At 45.7% G+C, this 17,933-nt stretch overlaps 1 protein-coding gene across 9 annotated transcripts in view; it reads right to left on the reverse strand.

Moving 5' to 3' along the window:
• The window catches only part of RELL2 (RELT like 2), a 91,195-nt gene that overhangs the window by 19,249 nt on the left and 54,013 nt on the right, over window positions 1-17,933 (reverse strand). For all 9 annotated transcript variants that reach the window (XM_056517083.1, XM_056517084.1, XM_056517086.1 and 6 more), the window contains 3 exons: window positions 14,352-14,417; window positions 14,168-14,231; window positions 1,882-2,070 (listed from right to left, as the gene is read on the reverse strand). In XM_056517083.1, the coding sequence (XP_056373058.1) occupies window positions 1,882-2,070; window positions 14,168-14,231; window positions 14,352-14,417 (319 nt within the window). The remainder of the gene's footprint in view (window positions 1-1,881; window positions 2,071-14,167; window positions 14,232-14,351; window positions 14,418-17,933) is intronic.

The raw sequence follows: 17,933 nt of genomic DNA on the forward strand, positions 1-17,933 counted from the left end.
CTCCTACTCTGGACAGTTCCTAAAATGGACAGAGGTGTCAGTAGAGAGCACTGCGGTCAGGCAGAAAGGAAATTCAAAAAGAAAAGAACTTCCTGTGGATCATAACACCAGCTGATAAGTACTGGAAGGATTAAAGGAGTAGTCCAGTGGTGAACAACTTATCCCCTATCCTAAGGATAGGGGATAAGTTGCAGATCGCGGGGGTCCGACCGCTGGGGCCCCCTGCGATCTCCTGTACGGGGCCCCGACAGCCCGTGGGAAGGGGGCGTGTCGACCTCCGCATGAAGCGGCGGCCGACACGCCCCCTCAATACAACTCTATGGCAGAGCCCGAGCGCTGCCTTCGGCGATCTCCGGCTCTGCCGCGATCTCAAACTTTTCCCCTATCCTTAGGATAGGGGATAAGTTTTTCACCACTGGACTACCCCTTTAAGATTTTTTAATAGAAGTAATTTACATATCTGTTTAACTTTCTGGAACCAGTTGATTTAAAGAAAAATGTTTTCCAGTCGAGTCGAGTACCTCTTTGAAGTGGTCAATGATACTGCAGAAGGAGGAATTGCTCTGATAAAAAAGTTTAACAAATCAGTCAGGGACGAACAACAAAAACACTTCTTGTTGAGGGTAGTCGAGCATCACAGAAAAGTCGTCACCAAGCGAACAAAAGAAGGGATTGCATCGTACAAAGTTAATATAACACATTTTACCTATGCTATTACCTATTAATCTAAGTGTCTCGTTTTAATATTATTTTAAGTTTTCTGATTTCTAGTTTTCCCAATTAAAGTAATAAACATTGAAAAAATCTTATTTTTTGACTACTGATCAAAGTGTGCAACCTCTAAATATTGTCCAATCTTCTTGAAATTTAGCATATATATATATATATATATATATATATATATCTGTATATATATGTATATATATATATATATATATATATATATATAATCTTTTACATCACTGAGACTCGGGGTGTAAGCAAAGCCTGCAAAAATTTAACATTTTATTTTTTGCCTTGCAAAATAAAACACCCTAATGTAGTCTACGCTTTCTCTGTTTTCTAAAGATATAATTTTATTAGTGGAACTTCAAACTGTACTAGGTTATGCCTTTGAGGCCTACAAAAAAATATATGTATTCAGGAAACAAGAGTAGTCAATAGCAGTAGTAGTAAGCAGGCGTGCCTTACCTGAAAAGTGGCTTGAATGCGACACTGTGCAAAAAGTGCACCACAATTAAAGGAGAACTGAAAATGATTCCTTTTCCTTTGTGCCCGGGCTGCAAAAACAAAAAACTTTAACTCACCTACCTACATTCCCCCATTGCACCGATATCAGCGTCCCGGTCCTCCGGTGCTGGTCTTCTTCCTGCTTCCTGGGGATGGTGATTCATACGGCGCTCAGTGTACTGCTGGCTGCCTCGGCCAGTGATAGGCTGAGCGCACTGTCATGTAATGAGCCTGGGCAGCAGGGAGAAGGCAGGGCCCAAGCTCCGTACATGACAGTGCTCTCATCCTATCACCGGCCGAGGCGGGACATCGCTGCAGCCGGCAATACATTGAGTGCAGTATGATTCGCCTTCCCCAGGAAGCAGGAAGAAAACCGGCACCGGAGGATCGGGACGCCGATATTGGTGCAACAGGGAAACATAGGAAGGTGAGTTAAATTTTTTTTTTCATTTTTGCAGCCCGAGCACAGAGGAAATGGAAACATTTTCAGTTAAAATGTCCTTTAATGGGTGGTCTATACCTTGTATCATGATGCATCAAATTTAGCATAAGCCATAGTGATAATAGGCGTATCCATAGACTGTCAAGCATAAGTATTTCACAATATTAGTCAATTTGCCCCATTGTGTTATATTTGTAAGTAGGCAATACCTTCCAACAGAGAATACGGTGACCTCCCCTGGATGTGCCTTTCCTCTGCTGTCCTTTGACCGGCCCATTCGATGTAACAGGCTTCTCTTTTTGCGTGAACAATGAATACAAGGGGCTTGCATTGATCCAAGGTGTACTGTATGGTGATGAGGAGGTCCGGCATCTTGGCTTTCACGGTGCGGGCATAAACTGGTAAAAGGTGGATGACAAAGTAAATTGAGTCTTATCAGTTCTAAAGCACTGATTTAGCTTTCAATCTTACTTTAAGGACATGGCTGGAGTTTACAAAGTCAGAAATCTCAATGAATCCCTCTAGAAATGCCTAATTTCAAATTTTGATGGCTTATTGTGAGGTTAGGTCAATAGTCTCTAAACTGTGGACCTCTAGCTAGAACATGTAGCTTCTGGGCCCAATGCAAAATCTGTAACAGGGCCCCAAGTGCCAATTACAATACTGGTCTCTTATGGGGCAGATGTTCCTTGGGGCCACCTTAGGCACCAGGCCCCAATGTGGCTGGTACCTCTGCATCCCTGCTTCTAGCTGTTGCAAAACTTCAATTCCCAGCATGCCCTGACAGCCGTTGGCTGTCAGGGCATGCTGGGAGTTGAAGTTTTGCAACAGTTGGAGGTCCCCAGTTTGGAGGCCACTGGGTTACATCATCAATACATGATCTGAGGGGGCAGATACATGACACCCTTGCTGATCAGCTGTTTTGTAGAACTGTCATGACTGGAACTAGTATGTAAATGGGGCTAACAGCATGGGGGACCCCCGCGATATTCGGGCCGGCAGCGATGGCGTCCAGAACATGGAAGCTTGCACCTTCCGCATTCGTGACGTCACGCCACACCCCCTCCATTCATGTCTATGGGAGGGGGTGTGACGGCTGCTACGTGAATGGAGGGGGCGTTGCGGCCCGCATCGCCAGTAGTTCGCTACGTGCACCACACCAAATGACAGGGTGAGAGGGGTGCCCCACTGGAGATCGCGGGGGCCCCCAGCGGCGGGACCCCCACAGTCTATCATCTTATCCCTTATTCTTAAGATGTTCCCAGCGGAGTACCCCTTTAAGCTTTTAGTATAGCGAAAATATTGCACATTACAAAAAGCAAAAGAAAACAGTCAGAAGTAGGTTGAATGAATAAAGATGGGTGCGGGTACATACACATGCTCTTAAACCAATAGTAAGTCAGTACATGTTAAAAAGTCAAGGGACACATAAAGAAGACTGCCTCCGCCCCAAACACCCCACAAGGCATTAGTACAAGGACAGGCAGTCATGCATATTCGGACAGTGGAGAGATGACAGCCAGGGTTCCCAGACAACATTAAGACGGTCTTCAGTGTCTTACCAAATAGCCAACGGTTTTTCAGTCAACATAATAATGTTTACACCGTCAATAACCCTGTTGAGGGACAAGGAGAGCTGTTTCCGCTAGAAAGCTACATGTATTCGAGCCCCTAATAGAATAAATTGGGCCAGGCTGAACTTGTGGAAAGGCAGTCTACTAGGCTTGCGAACCAATAGAAAGCATTTGGAAATCTGCGGGAAAGGACAGGCCAGGACATTGTCCAACAGATCCAGAACCTGTGTCCAGAACTCCACCGTGCAACTCCACCACACGTGGTACATAGTACCCCTCAAACTACACCCTCTAAAACACAGTGGAGGCACAGCAGAGAAGATTGCATTCAAACATGCTGGGACCATGTAAATCCTCTGTAGTAATTTTAAGAGATGTCTCCACCAGTGAGACCTGCCAGATGCCCTTACTGACCACTGTACAACAGTCACGCCATCGAGGAATGGAGAGGGAAGAATGAATAATAGACTCCCAATCCTATAAGCCATTTTTCTCTCGTTTTTAACAAACCTAACACTGTCTGTAAGGCACCTGGCTGCCGAAAAAACTCTCCCCACTCCTCTGGCCAAAATAGGAGATTAAGAAGTCTGAACCCTGGCCCTTAGTTGTCGGGATCAGGATGGACATTGTGCCCTGTGTTCTTTGCAATATTTTCAAAAGCCTGTTTGTTTCAGAAGCATGAATATCCTGTAAGCTCACAAACGTGTTTTATTCTGTTTATCATTCATTTCTATGTTTAGTTAGTAAGTTAGAACAGATGTTGGGAGGCTGGGCAGGCTGGATGCTGAGCAACCATCATACGCAGGAGCTCATACGTACATGAGTTTTTGCAGGTGAGGTTTTGGTGTCTAATGGTTGCTTCTGCCCTGTCTTCCATTTCTGCCGTGTTTTCAGAGGGGGAAGGGAAAACAAACTCGAGGCCTTAATGGTCCCCAATCTGGGTATCAGGGGCGCAACCCAATCAGATCTACATAGGTTCTTAAGACCTTATTAGTGATTACAGTATAGTTGCAACCATTGACATACAGATGACATCTTCCCTGATTAGAGTCATTCACTTTCCATTTTCTTCTCTATCTTGCCTAGACCACCATGAAGTCTTCTGCCTGCCACAACTTGTCTCTGCAGACATTGCCACCAAACAACTTTAGCACCTTACTTTTTCAGCATCTTCCCTACCTAATCTCCACCCTATACACAAACAAAATTGTTTTCCCCAATACTGTTCCTGCTGTTGCCCCCCTGCCCTTATAACTATGCCCCAAAAACTGTGTCAAACAGTTATTGTGTCCTTTACAAGAACAGTGTCGCCTTTGTCATTCACACAATAGCAAAGATCCATGTGTGCCATCCTAACAGTAACATTGTTCTCTTTTGAGTTTCACACATTAATATCACATTATTAGTACCCTCCTTACAGTAATAGTTTACCCCGCTTACTGCCCCCACACAGCAACAGAGCGTCCTTCCTGCTCTCATACAGAGAAAGTGTACCCTTAATACTCCCCTCAAAGTGATAGTGCCCCCACAAAGAAAAAGTTTCCCTTAGTGCCCTCTTCACATTAATAGTGCCCCACATTACATTGATTGTGCCCTATTAGTGTCCCTACACATTGATAGTGCCAGTACATACTGCCAGTGCCCTCTTGGTGCTTCTAAAAGTTGAAAGTGCCACCACACAGTAGAGATGTTGCCAAACAATAGAATACTCACTTAACTCCCCCACAATCACTGGGGCAGTTCGGGTTTTAGACTCTTATGGCCTAAACTGTAAGTGGCATCCAAATGAACAGCCTGCATTGCGTCTTGCGAATTGTCTCAAAGTAATAGTGCCCCCACAGAGAAAAAGTTTCCCTTAGTGCCCTCTTCATATTAATAGTGCCCCTACAGTTTGGGTTTTAGACTTTAATGGTTTTTGGTCTGCATTGAGTCTTGTGAAAAGACTGTAGCCTATGAGGGTGCATGGCGAGAAGGGAGCTGATGGTTTCCTGCTCTGTCATAGTGGGGTACAAGGGGGCAATTTTATTTTCCCCAAAGGTTAGAAGCCCAACCATGCTTGTGAGCTCAGGGCCACCACACGCCCTGCGCTGGCTAGCTGTGTTACTGTCCTGTCTCTATGGTACATACACCCTTGGAATGAAATTCACGTATTTGGCGTCACTTTCAGATTTGCCAGAATAAAAGGAGATCTTCCAGCAGGATTTATCCTTGATGTTCACTACAAGTTCATGTGTTTTAACTTTAAGACGTCAATCTTGGTCTATTAATAGAAATTGTCTCAAAGCTCCATAATGCAGTAAAGTCCATGACTAGAATACTATTCTTAACAATAATGCCTCACACTGGGAAAATCAAACCCGAGGAAGAATCCCCTGCAGAGCCTACAGCAACTGTAATAATACCTGAAGTATCTGAACGAGGTTAGAAAGCGTTGTGGGTATATTTTTTTATGTTTTATTTATAGTAACAACTTTCATGAAATTCTTTCATGAAAAAAAGCAAACACAAGAAACAGAAAAGGCTCCTTTTGAACTATTTCTTGAAAAGCTTGTGAACAATTTCAGGCTGATCCTGGAACCATAGTAAGTACCATATAAGTTGCATCTGTCCCTAATAACTAATATCTTCTTAACAGAAAGTCATATATAAGGTAAAAATAAATGTGCGTGGTTCCGTCTCAGGAAAAAAAAATCCCGGGTGTTCGGCGCCGACCGTGAATGGAATAAAGGTCCAATGCGACTTTGTAATTTCTCAGTTTCTTTATTTGCCGTGTCAAACGCGTTTCGAGGTCTTGCACCTCTTTCTCAATGACTGTGGCATACATGGATGTATGCTACAGTAATTGAGAAAGAGGTCCAAGACCTCGAAACGCGTTTGACACGGCAAATAAAGAAACTGAGAAATTACAAAGTCGCATTGGACCTTTATTCCATTCACGGTCGGCGCCGAACTCCCGGGATTTTTTTTTCCAGAGACAGAACCACGCACATTTGCTCCTATCAAGTGTGTACCCACACATCTCGCGCAACCCGGACGGCTGCACCGTAAACAGGATCCCAAGGGATCGCACACAAAAGAGGCTCACAAGGTTGTCGTGTGCCTAACACAACCTTGCAAGGTGGGATTCTAATTTATATATCCACCTTACTCTACCACCCAGTACAAACATGCTGCCCAATAGGAAGCTCTGTTTTTGTATTTTTTCTATGTAGTAAACCCATAAGATAAAAATAATAGGTTTCCCACATTGAAAGTGCAGAAAAGGAGAAAAAAGCGTACAACAGAGGCGCTACCTGGTGCCGTTAACTAAGTAAATAGAGGTATGCAAATAAAGCAAATCCACTTGCCTGGTGATGTTGGGCTAAGATGCTATATATGCAGTGTTAGACAGCCACCGACTGGGAGCCAGCTCTGTGGATCCAATGTGCAAGAAGACGATCACTTGGATTTACCGGGCACCTGGGACAAAAAAAGGGTCTATATGGACCTATACAGTACGCCCCTATAGACCCTTTTTCTTTCACAGGTGCCCGGTACATCCAGGCAATTGTCTTCTTCCACATTGAAGGTGGCCATACACAGGGGTGTCGTTAGGGTGTGTGGGGCTAATGAGGTTGAAGCCCCAGGTCAGACATCCATAGCCACCTGTTCACACTGGCTGCAAGACGAACCCCGGTAAAACATTCATACGTGTCAGCTGTTCAACCAAGTCTCCCTAATATATAGGCACAAGCACTCACCCCCCCGTGCACACCCCCATGTATGCATAGGTCCGCAAAGGCACAAGCAAGGGATTGAAGTGCCAGGGATGACTCTGCTCATCACTATAATTGCGACAGAAGCTGCAGCTCAGTAATGGCGATCCCCCACAACACAATGCCCCATTACTTGTCAGAGCACATGATGAAATCACAGTAACAGAGGAACGCACGCACCAGGAATGGGACAGGGAAAACATCTAGCACTGACAGATTCTGCAGCAAGCATACCGATGAGCAGATCTGCTGTGATCGCATGCAGGCCAATCACATTTGTGGCCCTAAGCAGGCATAGGGGTGTATGCTTGCGCATGCGCAGAAGTCAAAACTTTTGTTGAACAGCTGTTCAGTGATGAGGAAGTGAAGCGGTTCCATGTTTTACTGCGATTTATAATTCTACTACATCATCGGTCTGAGGATGTGGTTGAGGGCGTGCCTGAGGGTGTGTGAGGATGTGGTTAGAGGTGTGGCTGGGGCTATGCATTGGTAAGAGCTTATCTCCCTTAGAAACAAGGAAGTGGGAATGTTAAATTCAACAAGCAAGATCCCTTTTCCGCTTTGATATATGCTAAACAAACATCTCACACATATTAGACGACTAGGTGGCCAATCGAAATAGGCAGGTTCGGCCAAGCAGGTCAGAGGTGGGTCATCTGCTAAAGCACTATGGCCCAGATTTATCAAAACTTGTGCTGAGGAAAAGTTGCCCAGTTGCCCATAGAGGCCTATGAAAAAATGAAAGAAGCAATCTGATTGGTTACTGGTCAACTTTTCCTCTGCACAAGCTTTGATAAATCTTCTCTGATTCCTTCAGCTGTCAGACATGATGAATATGCTGAAATAAGCCCGATGTTTGCTCAGCACAGGTGTGACGTCACCACTATTTCTAAAACAGAGCTGGTGGACAGGAACCATGACTACCAGTGTCAACAAGATGGGAGATAAAAAGCATTATCAACAGAATCAGGCAAGTTTCCCATGGGATAAGTGGCTGATCACAGGGGTTCGACAACTGGGATCTCTGGGACCCCGGCTCTTGCACTGAGGAGCGCGTGTCATCTACCGGTAGATGGCATGCACTCCATACATTTCTATTGGAGTGCCGATGATGGCCAAGTGCTAAACTCAGGTCTTTTTTCAGCACTCTCATAGAAATTAATGGAGCACGTGCCATCTGCAGTACACGCCCCCCATCGGTCGGACCCCCCGTGATCAGCTACTTATTCCCTTTCCTCTGCATTGGGGATAAGTGAATTTTTGCCATAGTTCTCCTTCAAATTGTTTTTTTTATGGAGAAATGGGCAAAATTTCTCCAAACCAATCTGAAGAACTACAAAACAATTAAAGGGGTACTCCGGTGGAAAACTTTTTTTTTTTTTTAATCAACTGGTGCCAGAAATTTAAACAGTGCTTACAGGTGGGTGCTGCATGCTAGATTGCGGTGGTCCACAGTGACGGGACCCCCGCGATCATACATCTTATCCCCTATCCTTTGGATAAATGTAAAAAAATGTAAAATGTTTTCGATCTTGATCAGTTGGGGTCTACAAGCTACTAGAGCGAGCTGGAAGAAGTGCACGCTAAGCATGTTCTCTCCTAGCTCTGTGCCACGTGACCAAGATGGACTCCCAAAGAAAGTCTATGGGACCGTCTCAACAATGAGGCTCTGACTTTTTAAACTTTTGACATGTCTATGGCGTGTCATAAGTTTGTTTACATGATAGGTACATATTTTTCTTTATAAGTTCAATACAGAGAGTTGGATTGTTGGATAAGATTGGTCCGGGACATAGGAGAGTTGCTGAAGTGGGGGCCGAGCACTTTAGAGTGGTGAAGGAGTTGTCTGGCGCATGCAGAGCTGGGAAACAAGTGGTCTGGAACATGGTAGGATTGAAGATGGGGTTCTCTATAATACTGGGAAGCTGTAATATACAATAAATGGTCTGGTGTACAGGTAAGATAGGGAACAAGAAGACACATACAGTAGGAGAGCTGGGGAACAAGTGAACCAGAACTTACTAAGAACGGATGGTCAGGTACTGTTACGCCTAGCGCTCCGGGTCCCCGCTCCTCCCCGGAGCGCTCACGGCGTCTTTCTCCCTGCAGCGCCCCGGTCAGTCCCGCTGACCGGGAGCGCTGCACTGTTTTGGCCGTTGGGGATGCGATTCGCACAGCGGGACGCGCCCGCTCGCGAATCGCATCCCAGGTCACTTACCCGTCCCGGTCCCCTGCTGTCATGTGCTGGCGCGCGCGGCTCCGCTCTCTAGGGCGCGCGCGCGCCAGCTCTCTGAGACTTAAAGGGCCAGTGCACCAATGATTGGTGCCTGGCCCAATTAGCTTAATTGGCTCCCACCTGCTCCCTGCCTTTATCTAGTCTCCTCCCTTGCACTCCCTTGCCGGATCTTGTTGCCTTGTGCCAGTGAAAGCGTTTAGTGTGTCCAAAGCCTGTGTACCTGAACTTCTGCTACCCATCCTGACTACGAACCTTGCCGCCTGCCCCCGACCTTCTGCTACGTCTGACCTTGCCTCTGCCTAATCCTTCTGTCCCACGCCTTCTCAGCAGTCAGCGAGGTAGAGCCGTTGCTAGTGGATACGACCTGGTTGCTACTGCCGCAGCAAGACCATCCCGCTTTGCGGCGGGCTCTGGTGAATACCAGTAGCCTCTTAGAACCGGTCCACTAGCACGGTCCACGCCAATCCCTCGCTGACACAGAGGATCCACTACCTGGAAGCCGAATCGTGACAGTAGATCCGGCCATGGATCCCGCTGAGGTACCGCTGCCAAGTCTCGCTGATCTTCCCACGGTGGTCGCTCAGCAATCGCAGCAGATTGCCCAACAAGGACAGCAGCTGTCGCAGTTGACCGCCATGTTACAGCAACTTCTGCCTCTGCTACAGCAGCAACCATCTCCTCCGCCAGCTCCTGCACCTCCTCCGCAGCGAGTGGCCGCCCCTAACCTCCGCTTGTCCCTGCCGGACAAATTTGATGGGGACTCTAAACTCTGCCGTGGATTTTTGTCTCAGTGTTCCCTGCATATGGAGATGTTGTCGGACTTGTTTCCTTCAGAACGGTCTAAGGTGGCGTTCGTAGTGAGCCTTCTTTCAGGAAAGGCCTTGTCTTGGGCCACACCGCTCTGGGACCGCAATGATCCTGCCACAGCCACAGTCCAGGCCTTCTTCGCTGAACTCCGGAGTGTCTTCGAGGAGCCAGCCCGAGCTTCTTCTGCCGAGACTGCCCTGTTGAACCTGGTCCAGGGTAATTCTTCCGTTGGCGAGTACGCCATACAATTCCGTACTTTTGCTTCTGAACTATCCTGGAATAATGAGGCTCTCTGCGCGACCTTTAAAAAAGGCCTATCCAGTCGCATCAAGGATGTGCTGGCCGCACGAGAGATTCCTGCCAACCTCCAAGAACTCATCCATTTGGCTACCCGCATTGACATGCGTTTTTCTGAACGACACCAAGAGCTCCGCCAGGAAAAAGACTTAGATCTCTGGGCACCTCTCCCACAGCATCCTTTGCAGTCTTCGCCTGGGCCTCCCGCCGAGGAGGCCATGCAAGTGGATCGGTCTCGCCTGACCCAGGAAGAGAGGAATCGCCGTAGAGAAGAAAATCTCTGTCTGTACTGTGCCAGTACTGAACATTTCTTGGTGGATTGCCCTATCCGTCCTCCACGCCTGGGAAACGCACGCACGCACCCAGCTCACGTGGGTGTTGCATCTTTTGGTTCTAAGTCTTCTTCTCCACGTCTCACGGTGCCCGTGCGGATTTCTCCTACAACCAACTCCTCCCTCTCAGCCGTGGCCTGCTTGGACTCTGGTGCCTCCGGGAATTTTATGTTGGAGTCCTTTGTTAATAGATTCAGCATCCCGGTGACCCGTCTCGTCAAACCGCTCTACATTTCCGCGGTCAACGGAGCCAGATTGGACTGCACCGTGCGTTACCGCACAGAACCCCTCCTGATGTCTATCGGACCCCACCACGAAAGGATTGAGTTCTTCATTCTCCCCAACTGTACCTCTGAGGTCCTCCTCGGTCTGCCTTGGCTCCGGCTTCATTCCCCCACCATTGATTGGACCACCGGGGAGATCAGGAACTGGGACTCTGCCTGCCACAGGAAGTGCCTCTCCCCCCCTCCCAGTCCCATCAGGCGAGCCTCTGTGCCTCCCCATGGCCCCCGTCCTGGTGTCACACTGCCCCGTGCCAGGCCTCGCCCTCTGCCCTCCCTCCCCATTCCCACTCCTGCTGTACTGCCTGCCGTTGAGGAAACCCTCCATTCTTTCCCGGTGTCCTCATCCCAGGGGAGGCAGTTACCGGACAAAGAGAAGGGGAGACCTAAGGGGGGGGGGTACTGTTACGCCTAGCGCTCCGGGTCCCCGCTCCTCCCCGGAGCGCTCACGGCGTCTTTCTCCCTGCAGCGCCCCGGTCAGTCCCGCTGACCGGGAGCGCTGCACTGTTTTGGCCGTTGGGGATGCGATTCGCACAGCGGGACGCGCCCGCTCGCGAATCGCATCCCAGGTCACTTACCCGTCCCGGTCCCCTGCTGTCATGTGCTGGCGCGCGCGGCTCCGCTCTCTAGGGCGCGCGCGCGCCAGCTCTCTGAGACTTAAAGGGCCAGTGCACCAATGATTGGTGCCTGGCCCAATTAGCTTAATTGGCTCCCACCTGCTCCCTGCCTTTATCTAGTCTCCTCCCTTGCACTCCCTTGCCGGATCTTGTTGCCTTGTGCCAGTGAAAGCGTTTAGTGTGTCCAAAGCCTGTGTACCTGAACTTCTGCTACCCATCCTGACTACGAACCTTGCCGCCTGCCCCCGACCTTCTGCTACGTCTGACCTTGCCTCTGCCTAATCCTTCTGTCCCACGCCTTCTCAGCAGTCAGCGAGGTAGAGCCGTTGCTAGTGGATACGACCTGGTTGCTACTGCCGCAGCAAGACCATCCCGCTTTGCGGCGGGCTCTGGTGAATACCAGTAGCCTCTTAGAACCGGTCCACTAGCACGGTCCACGCCAATCCCTCGCTGACACAGAGGATCCACTACCTGGAAGCCGAATCGTGACAGGTACAAATGGATTTGTAGGATTTATCCGACCCCTCAATACTTGTGGAGGCCAATGACCTCCTTGTCATGTATGAGATAATGTGAGCTTTGTGACATGTATCGTGATGGAAATATAATCAGAAGATGGGTCCACTGTGGTCATAAAAGCATGGACATGGTCCCCATCAATAACCATTTAAATGATGGTCAGTTGGTACTAAGGGGCCCAAAGTGTGCCAAGAAAATGACCCCTCACCATAACACCACTACCAGCCTGAACCATTGATACCAGGCAGGATGGATCCATGCTTTCATGTTGCTTACACCAAATTCTGACACTACCATGTAAAAGCTGCATCTGGAATCGATACTCATTAGACCTAGCAATGTTCTACCACTGTCCAATTTTAGTGACCTGTGTGTATTGTAGCTTCGGTTTTCTGTTCTCAGTCGACAGAAGTGACACCTGGTGTGGTCTTCTGCTGCTGTAGCCCATCTGCTTTAAAGGGGTACTCCGGTGGAAAACTTTTTTTTTTTTTTTTTTTTAATCAACTGGTGCCAGAAAGTAAAAAAAATCTACATGACTTATATAAAAAAAAATCTTAATCCTTCCAGTACTTATTAGCTGCTAAATACTACAGAGGAAATTATTTTCTTTTTGGAACACAGAGCTATCTGCTGAATCACGAGCACAGTGCTCTCTGCTGACATCTCTGTCCGTTTTAAGAACTGTCCAGAGTAGGAGAAAATCTCCATAGCAAATGTATGCTGCTCCGGACATGGACAGAGATGTCAGCAGAGAGCACTGTGCTCGTGATGTCAGCAGAGAGCTCCGTGTTCAAAAAAGAAAATCATTTCCTCTGTAGTATTCAACAGCTAAAGTCCTGGAAGGATTAAGATTTTTTAATAGAAGTAATTGACAAATCTAAGCAATAGAAGAAAACTGCACTCACCCGTCAGTAGTGCACCGATATTTTATTGCAAAAGAACCGTGGACATGAACACAAGACAGCAGGATACCGGCAGGAACACCAGGGCACAGTAGTACTACACGTGTGTGTACCCTGGTGTTCCTGCCGGTATCCTGCTGTCTTGTGTTCATGTCCACGGTTCTTTTGCAATAAAGTATCGGCGCACTACTGACGGGTGAGTGCGGTTTTCTTCTATTGCTTTGCATAGACTTTACATAGCAACTTGCACCTCCAGTGATCTCATTGCACTCCTGACGCACGGATCCAATCATACCACTACATACCCTTTGCTCGCCAGTGCTGTTCCGGACATTCATTCATGTATCTACATACTTTTAATTTACAAATCTGTTTAACTTTCTGGCACCAGTTGATAAAAAAAAAAAAAAAAGGTTTTCCAACGGAGTACCCCTTTAAGCAATTGAACAGGTGTACCTTATAAAGTCACACACTAACTCCTACCCATCTAAAGAGAAATAAATACCCAGAATACTAGGGTTTTCCAGTCCAAAATCTCTTATCTAGTATATTGGACTACTTAATTCAGAAAAACCATACTCATATCTGCTTCATTTGCCATGCAGTAGTGCTGCAGGGAATGAGACTACTTGCTGCCCCAGATTACAGTTGATCACTGAGGGATCCATCAGTGTGATGCCCTGTGCTAGACAAACTCTGTAATGGCTTCATATGTCCAAATAAGAAAAAGAATACAGTGGAGCACTCACTGAATCTTGAAGAAAATCCATCTATTAATCATCTTCACTTAGTGAACATCACACAAACGAAGTGGGGAGCAGATTGGGGGAGCATAGACGTGCAACAGCCGTTTCACACCGATAAGATGTGAAATGGCTGTTGCACGTCCACGTTCCCCTGATTTAATGTCAAAAAAGTTAATAAGTACATTTTCTTTAAGATTCAGTGAGTGCCCTACTATATTCCTTTTCTTATTTGGATATTTGACAATTACCTACAATGATCAGTTGGTAAGCACCGCTATCGACAGTGAATCCATCTAGCCTGATCTATAGGAAGTTTTGATCCTGGGTTACTTTTTATTATCTGGTTTATGCGCTTTGTCCTGGAGTTTTCTGCTTTCTTACTACTAGTAATTTTCAATGGCTTTAAGTGATGAAAACTGTTCTCCTTACCTGGGACCAATTTGAACATCCCCTTCAGTCTCGCCCAACATCTGCTTAAGTGCTTCTGCATTTGCTAAAAATTTATAAAAGAAAATAATAAAAAAATAAAAAAAAGGTATTAAAAAAAATTATAAAATTTGAAGTATAATTAAGACTGGGTGAAACTATACAAAAACATGATGAAACTACTAACCTTCGTTCTCAATAATGCATTTTACTATACGTTCTACAGTATCTTCATTGGACATCTCTTCCGGAACTGTACACAAGAAACAAAAATCAATGGGGTTGCTATAGAATATGTAAAAAGCTTTATATTGAAACCACACACCTTTTAGTGGTTTAAGTACATTTGGCTCCTCACTCGCTAATGTGGTTGCCCTATAATTCCATTTCTCTTTCCATATTCCCACTCTACAATAATAGTTGATATAATATCATTACTGGTCTATTTAATATACTATGTAAATTGATAAGCTAAAATGGCAAATTTTTATACAGGAAAACTATGTATATATCTCTTATCTAACACATTGAGACATCCGGATAGTGGAAATATTGGTACATCTATGACATACAACCTAGCTACAAACTGATCCCTTTTCCATTGCATTGTAAAAGCCTTTAAAGGGGCTATCCAACATAAAGTGACTTTAGTACTTACCTGCCAGACAGTAATGGACATGCTTAGGAAGGATCCGTGCTTGTCTTTGGGCTAAATGGAAGTGGCTGTGTCCACCATAACAATGCTGATTTCTTTTTGTGAAATGGCTATTTCCTGTTGGAGTTCTCTCCCTCCAACTACAAGTCCCAGGATCTCTTGTTTGTAAGTGTGAGTTTACTTTTCTCCCTCCCACACATCAGTCACCCCAGCCTTTGCAGCACACCTGAGCTATACATGCTCTTCATGAAATTACAATTCCCTGCAGCCCTGAGGAGACTGATCTCCTTCCCAACCAGCAGTCGCTCCACCCATTGAAGCAGACACGCTCCCTTTCAACATTTCACAGTGATGTAATGTCTCAATCGCACTGCAACCTGGTAAAAGCCTGAGGCAACACTCATTTTGTATGCTGTTAAAAATGAACATTGGGGCAAAGATCACATAAGAATTGCTAGACCATTTATCAAACACAGGTACAAACACTTTATTATGAACTACAATAACTTTACAGCCCCTGTAGCACAGTTAAATAGAAAAAAAAATCTGGAATACCCCTTTAAATGGGCTAGTAAATCAGCACACCTGCTCCTTGGATACACATGTTTTGGATGCATGGATCCTACCTCTACTGGCTGCCGTTAGAATGATAGCCAAATGGGAACACAATGCAGTGTAGAAGGTACAAAATCAAATTACTTTTTGTTGGTAAGTTAAATGGACACTGTCAGATTCTAAAACTTTTTATATGTTGTACATCTTGGCAAAACATTAACCTTTCTCATATACTTCAAAAGAAAAATGTATTTCCTTTTTATAGAAATTATGGCTTATAAAAAAGACCACTAGGGGTCCTATACCATCCAGAACATAATTTTGTCTGGCTGCAGCATCATCTTTGTCCCAGCTAAAGTAAAGGCTAGGACAAAGTCCTATAAGTGAGGGCGGGACTAGCACTCCTCACTACTGTCCTGCCTATCAGACTTTTGTCTGAAACAGAGAGGAGGGGGTTACAGAGCAGCCTGCAGTGATTGGAGGAAGATACACAGAACAACACAGCAGACTTAGGGAGGAAGATGAGTCATGCAGAGTGAAGACACACCCCTGTAAAAAAACAGGATGAAATACCAAATGAGCAACAGATAGAAGGTATTTGTTAGAGAAATATAGATTCTAGATACATAAAAATTATATGCACATGATCACGTTTAGGAACTGAGTAACAAATAAAAAAATTATGTAGGATGTGACAGTAACTCTTTAAAACATTAAGTCAGTAGTGCAGTCAGTGCCCAATAAAATCAACATGTTTCTGAAGTTAAGCTGTACCCTTAGACATGGCTTTTCTACCATGAGCAAAACTCCATTTTAAAATGTTTTACCTAACTTTCAAATAAGAATTTGATGCTGTACCTTGTACAATAAATTGTTTTCCCTTTAGCCTATCATTGTGATCGTCAGGGCTGTACTGGATCAGAGGTGAGACAGCAACTTGTGTAGCCTTAAGTGGCAGTGCCACAGCCAAGAGCCACAAAGATGGCAGCTCCAACACGTTGGAAGGGGGAAACAAATATAATGGCCCTGATTTACTAAAACTCGAGTGTTTAATCTGGAGTGTTTTTCTTTTTTTAAAAAATTTGTCGGCCATCTCTGTTTTTTTTTGTGTTGCGCGGGTTTAAATCTGTTGTCGAAATGTATTCTGCCCTGACAGGAAGTATTGCCAAGATGATTACAGAAACATCCAATTAAAGATAGGAAAGTGAGAAGCGAACACACAGAACAGATTACGATATACGGGTCAAAAAGAATTTAACAAAGTTGTACAATGTAACATGTTGAAAGGCTGCATTCACACAGCCGTCTGTCTCTGTAAATTCAGACTACATTAGTGCTTGTACTAGTTCCCCCATCATGGAACAGGGCCTGTTCCATGTTTGGGACAGTAGTACAGGGGCTGAGGGATTGGTCACACCGGGTCTCGCTTCTGAGACCCGATCCGATCAGAAGTTATTAAGCAGGGGAGCGGGCGGCATGCAGTGAAGTACAGTACTTTTACTTTCATTTTTAAATTCTCTGCCAGGAGCCCTGAATGGCCAGTACTGAGGAGCCATTCAGGGCTGTTGCATTAGTTGCCGATTGATCTCTCTCCCACCAAGCGATCCCTCCACCCATTGAAGCAGACAGGCTCCCTGTCATCAGCTGACTAGTGATGTCAGGTCTCGGACGCATTGCAACCTGGGAAAAATCTGAGACAACAGTAATTTTGTATGCTGGTAAAAATAAATATTCGGGTGAAAATCACAGAAGAATTGTGAGAAAACCGTCACACACAGGTTCAGACACTATATTGTGGTGTCCCGGTACAGGACCTGGTCCTGTCCCTGTCTAAAGTCCCCTCAGCCAGAGTCCCTTAATTCCCATATGGCTCTCCTGCAGGGCTTACCCCTGGTTGCCTCATACAACTTATGTTAATAAATTATTTAAGGAATAGGAAATACATGCATAGGACCTTTCCCAGGTCACGTGATGTACAGTTGTAATGTAAAATTGCTTAAGGACCTTACTGGGTCATGTGATATACCCAGAGTTCACTGGGTTCAGGACTTACAGGTTTGCTGACCAATGAGCTTATTCCAGCCCCTTATTATATAAAGGGCTGTAGCCACTAAATTCGCTCTCTTGTTCCTGCACTACAAAGCCAAGCACATCTCAGCAGAAATCTCAATTCATCTGGGCCAAAGCCTAAGAACCTGCAGCCACTAAACCATGAGTTACCAAGCTCAATCTATCAAATCCTGTGTGACTACTACCAGCTCAAAGATTATAATTAGTAGCACAGTGGCCTGCATCAAAGCTCATTGCTTCAAAGTCCCAGCACAACCTGTAAGGAACCTGCATTCCGGTTACCTCTTAAGAGACTGTTATGTATAGAGACTGTTGCATAACATCTTCAAGTAAATTCTTCAGTTTATTCATAAAGTCTGCTGTGGACATTCCGTTATTTTCCCTAGCATTTCTGGGACGATTGGCAGTAGGACCATTAACACTAAGGAAACCGTACCCTGGCGTCACGACATCTAAGGGTTCATACCACCAGACCCTGCACTTACATCA

This window comes from Hyla sarda, chromosome 4 (genome assembly GCF_029499605.1).
Source record: "Hyla sarda isolate aHylSar1 chromosome 4, aHylSar1.hap1, whole genome shotgun sequence".
NCBI classification, from domain to species: domain Eukaryota; kingdom Metazoa; phylum Chordata; class Amphibia; order Anura; family Hylidae; genus Hyla; species Hyla sarda.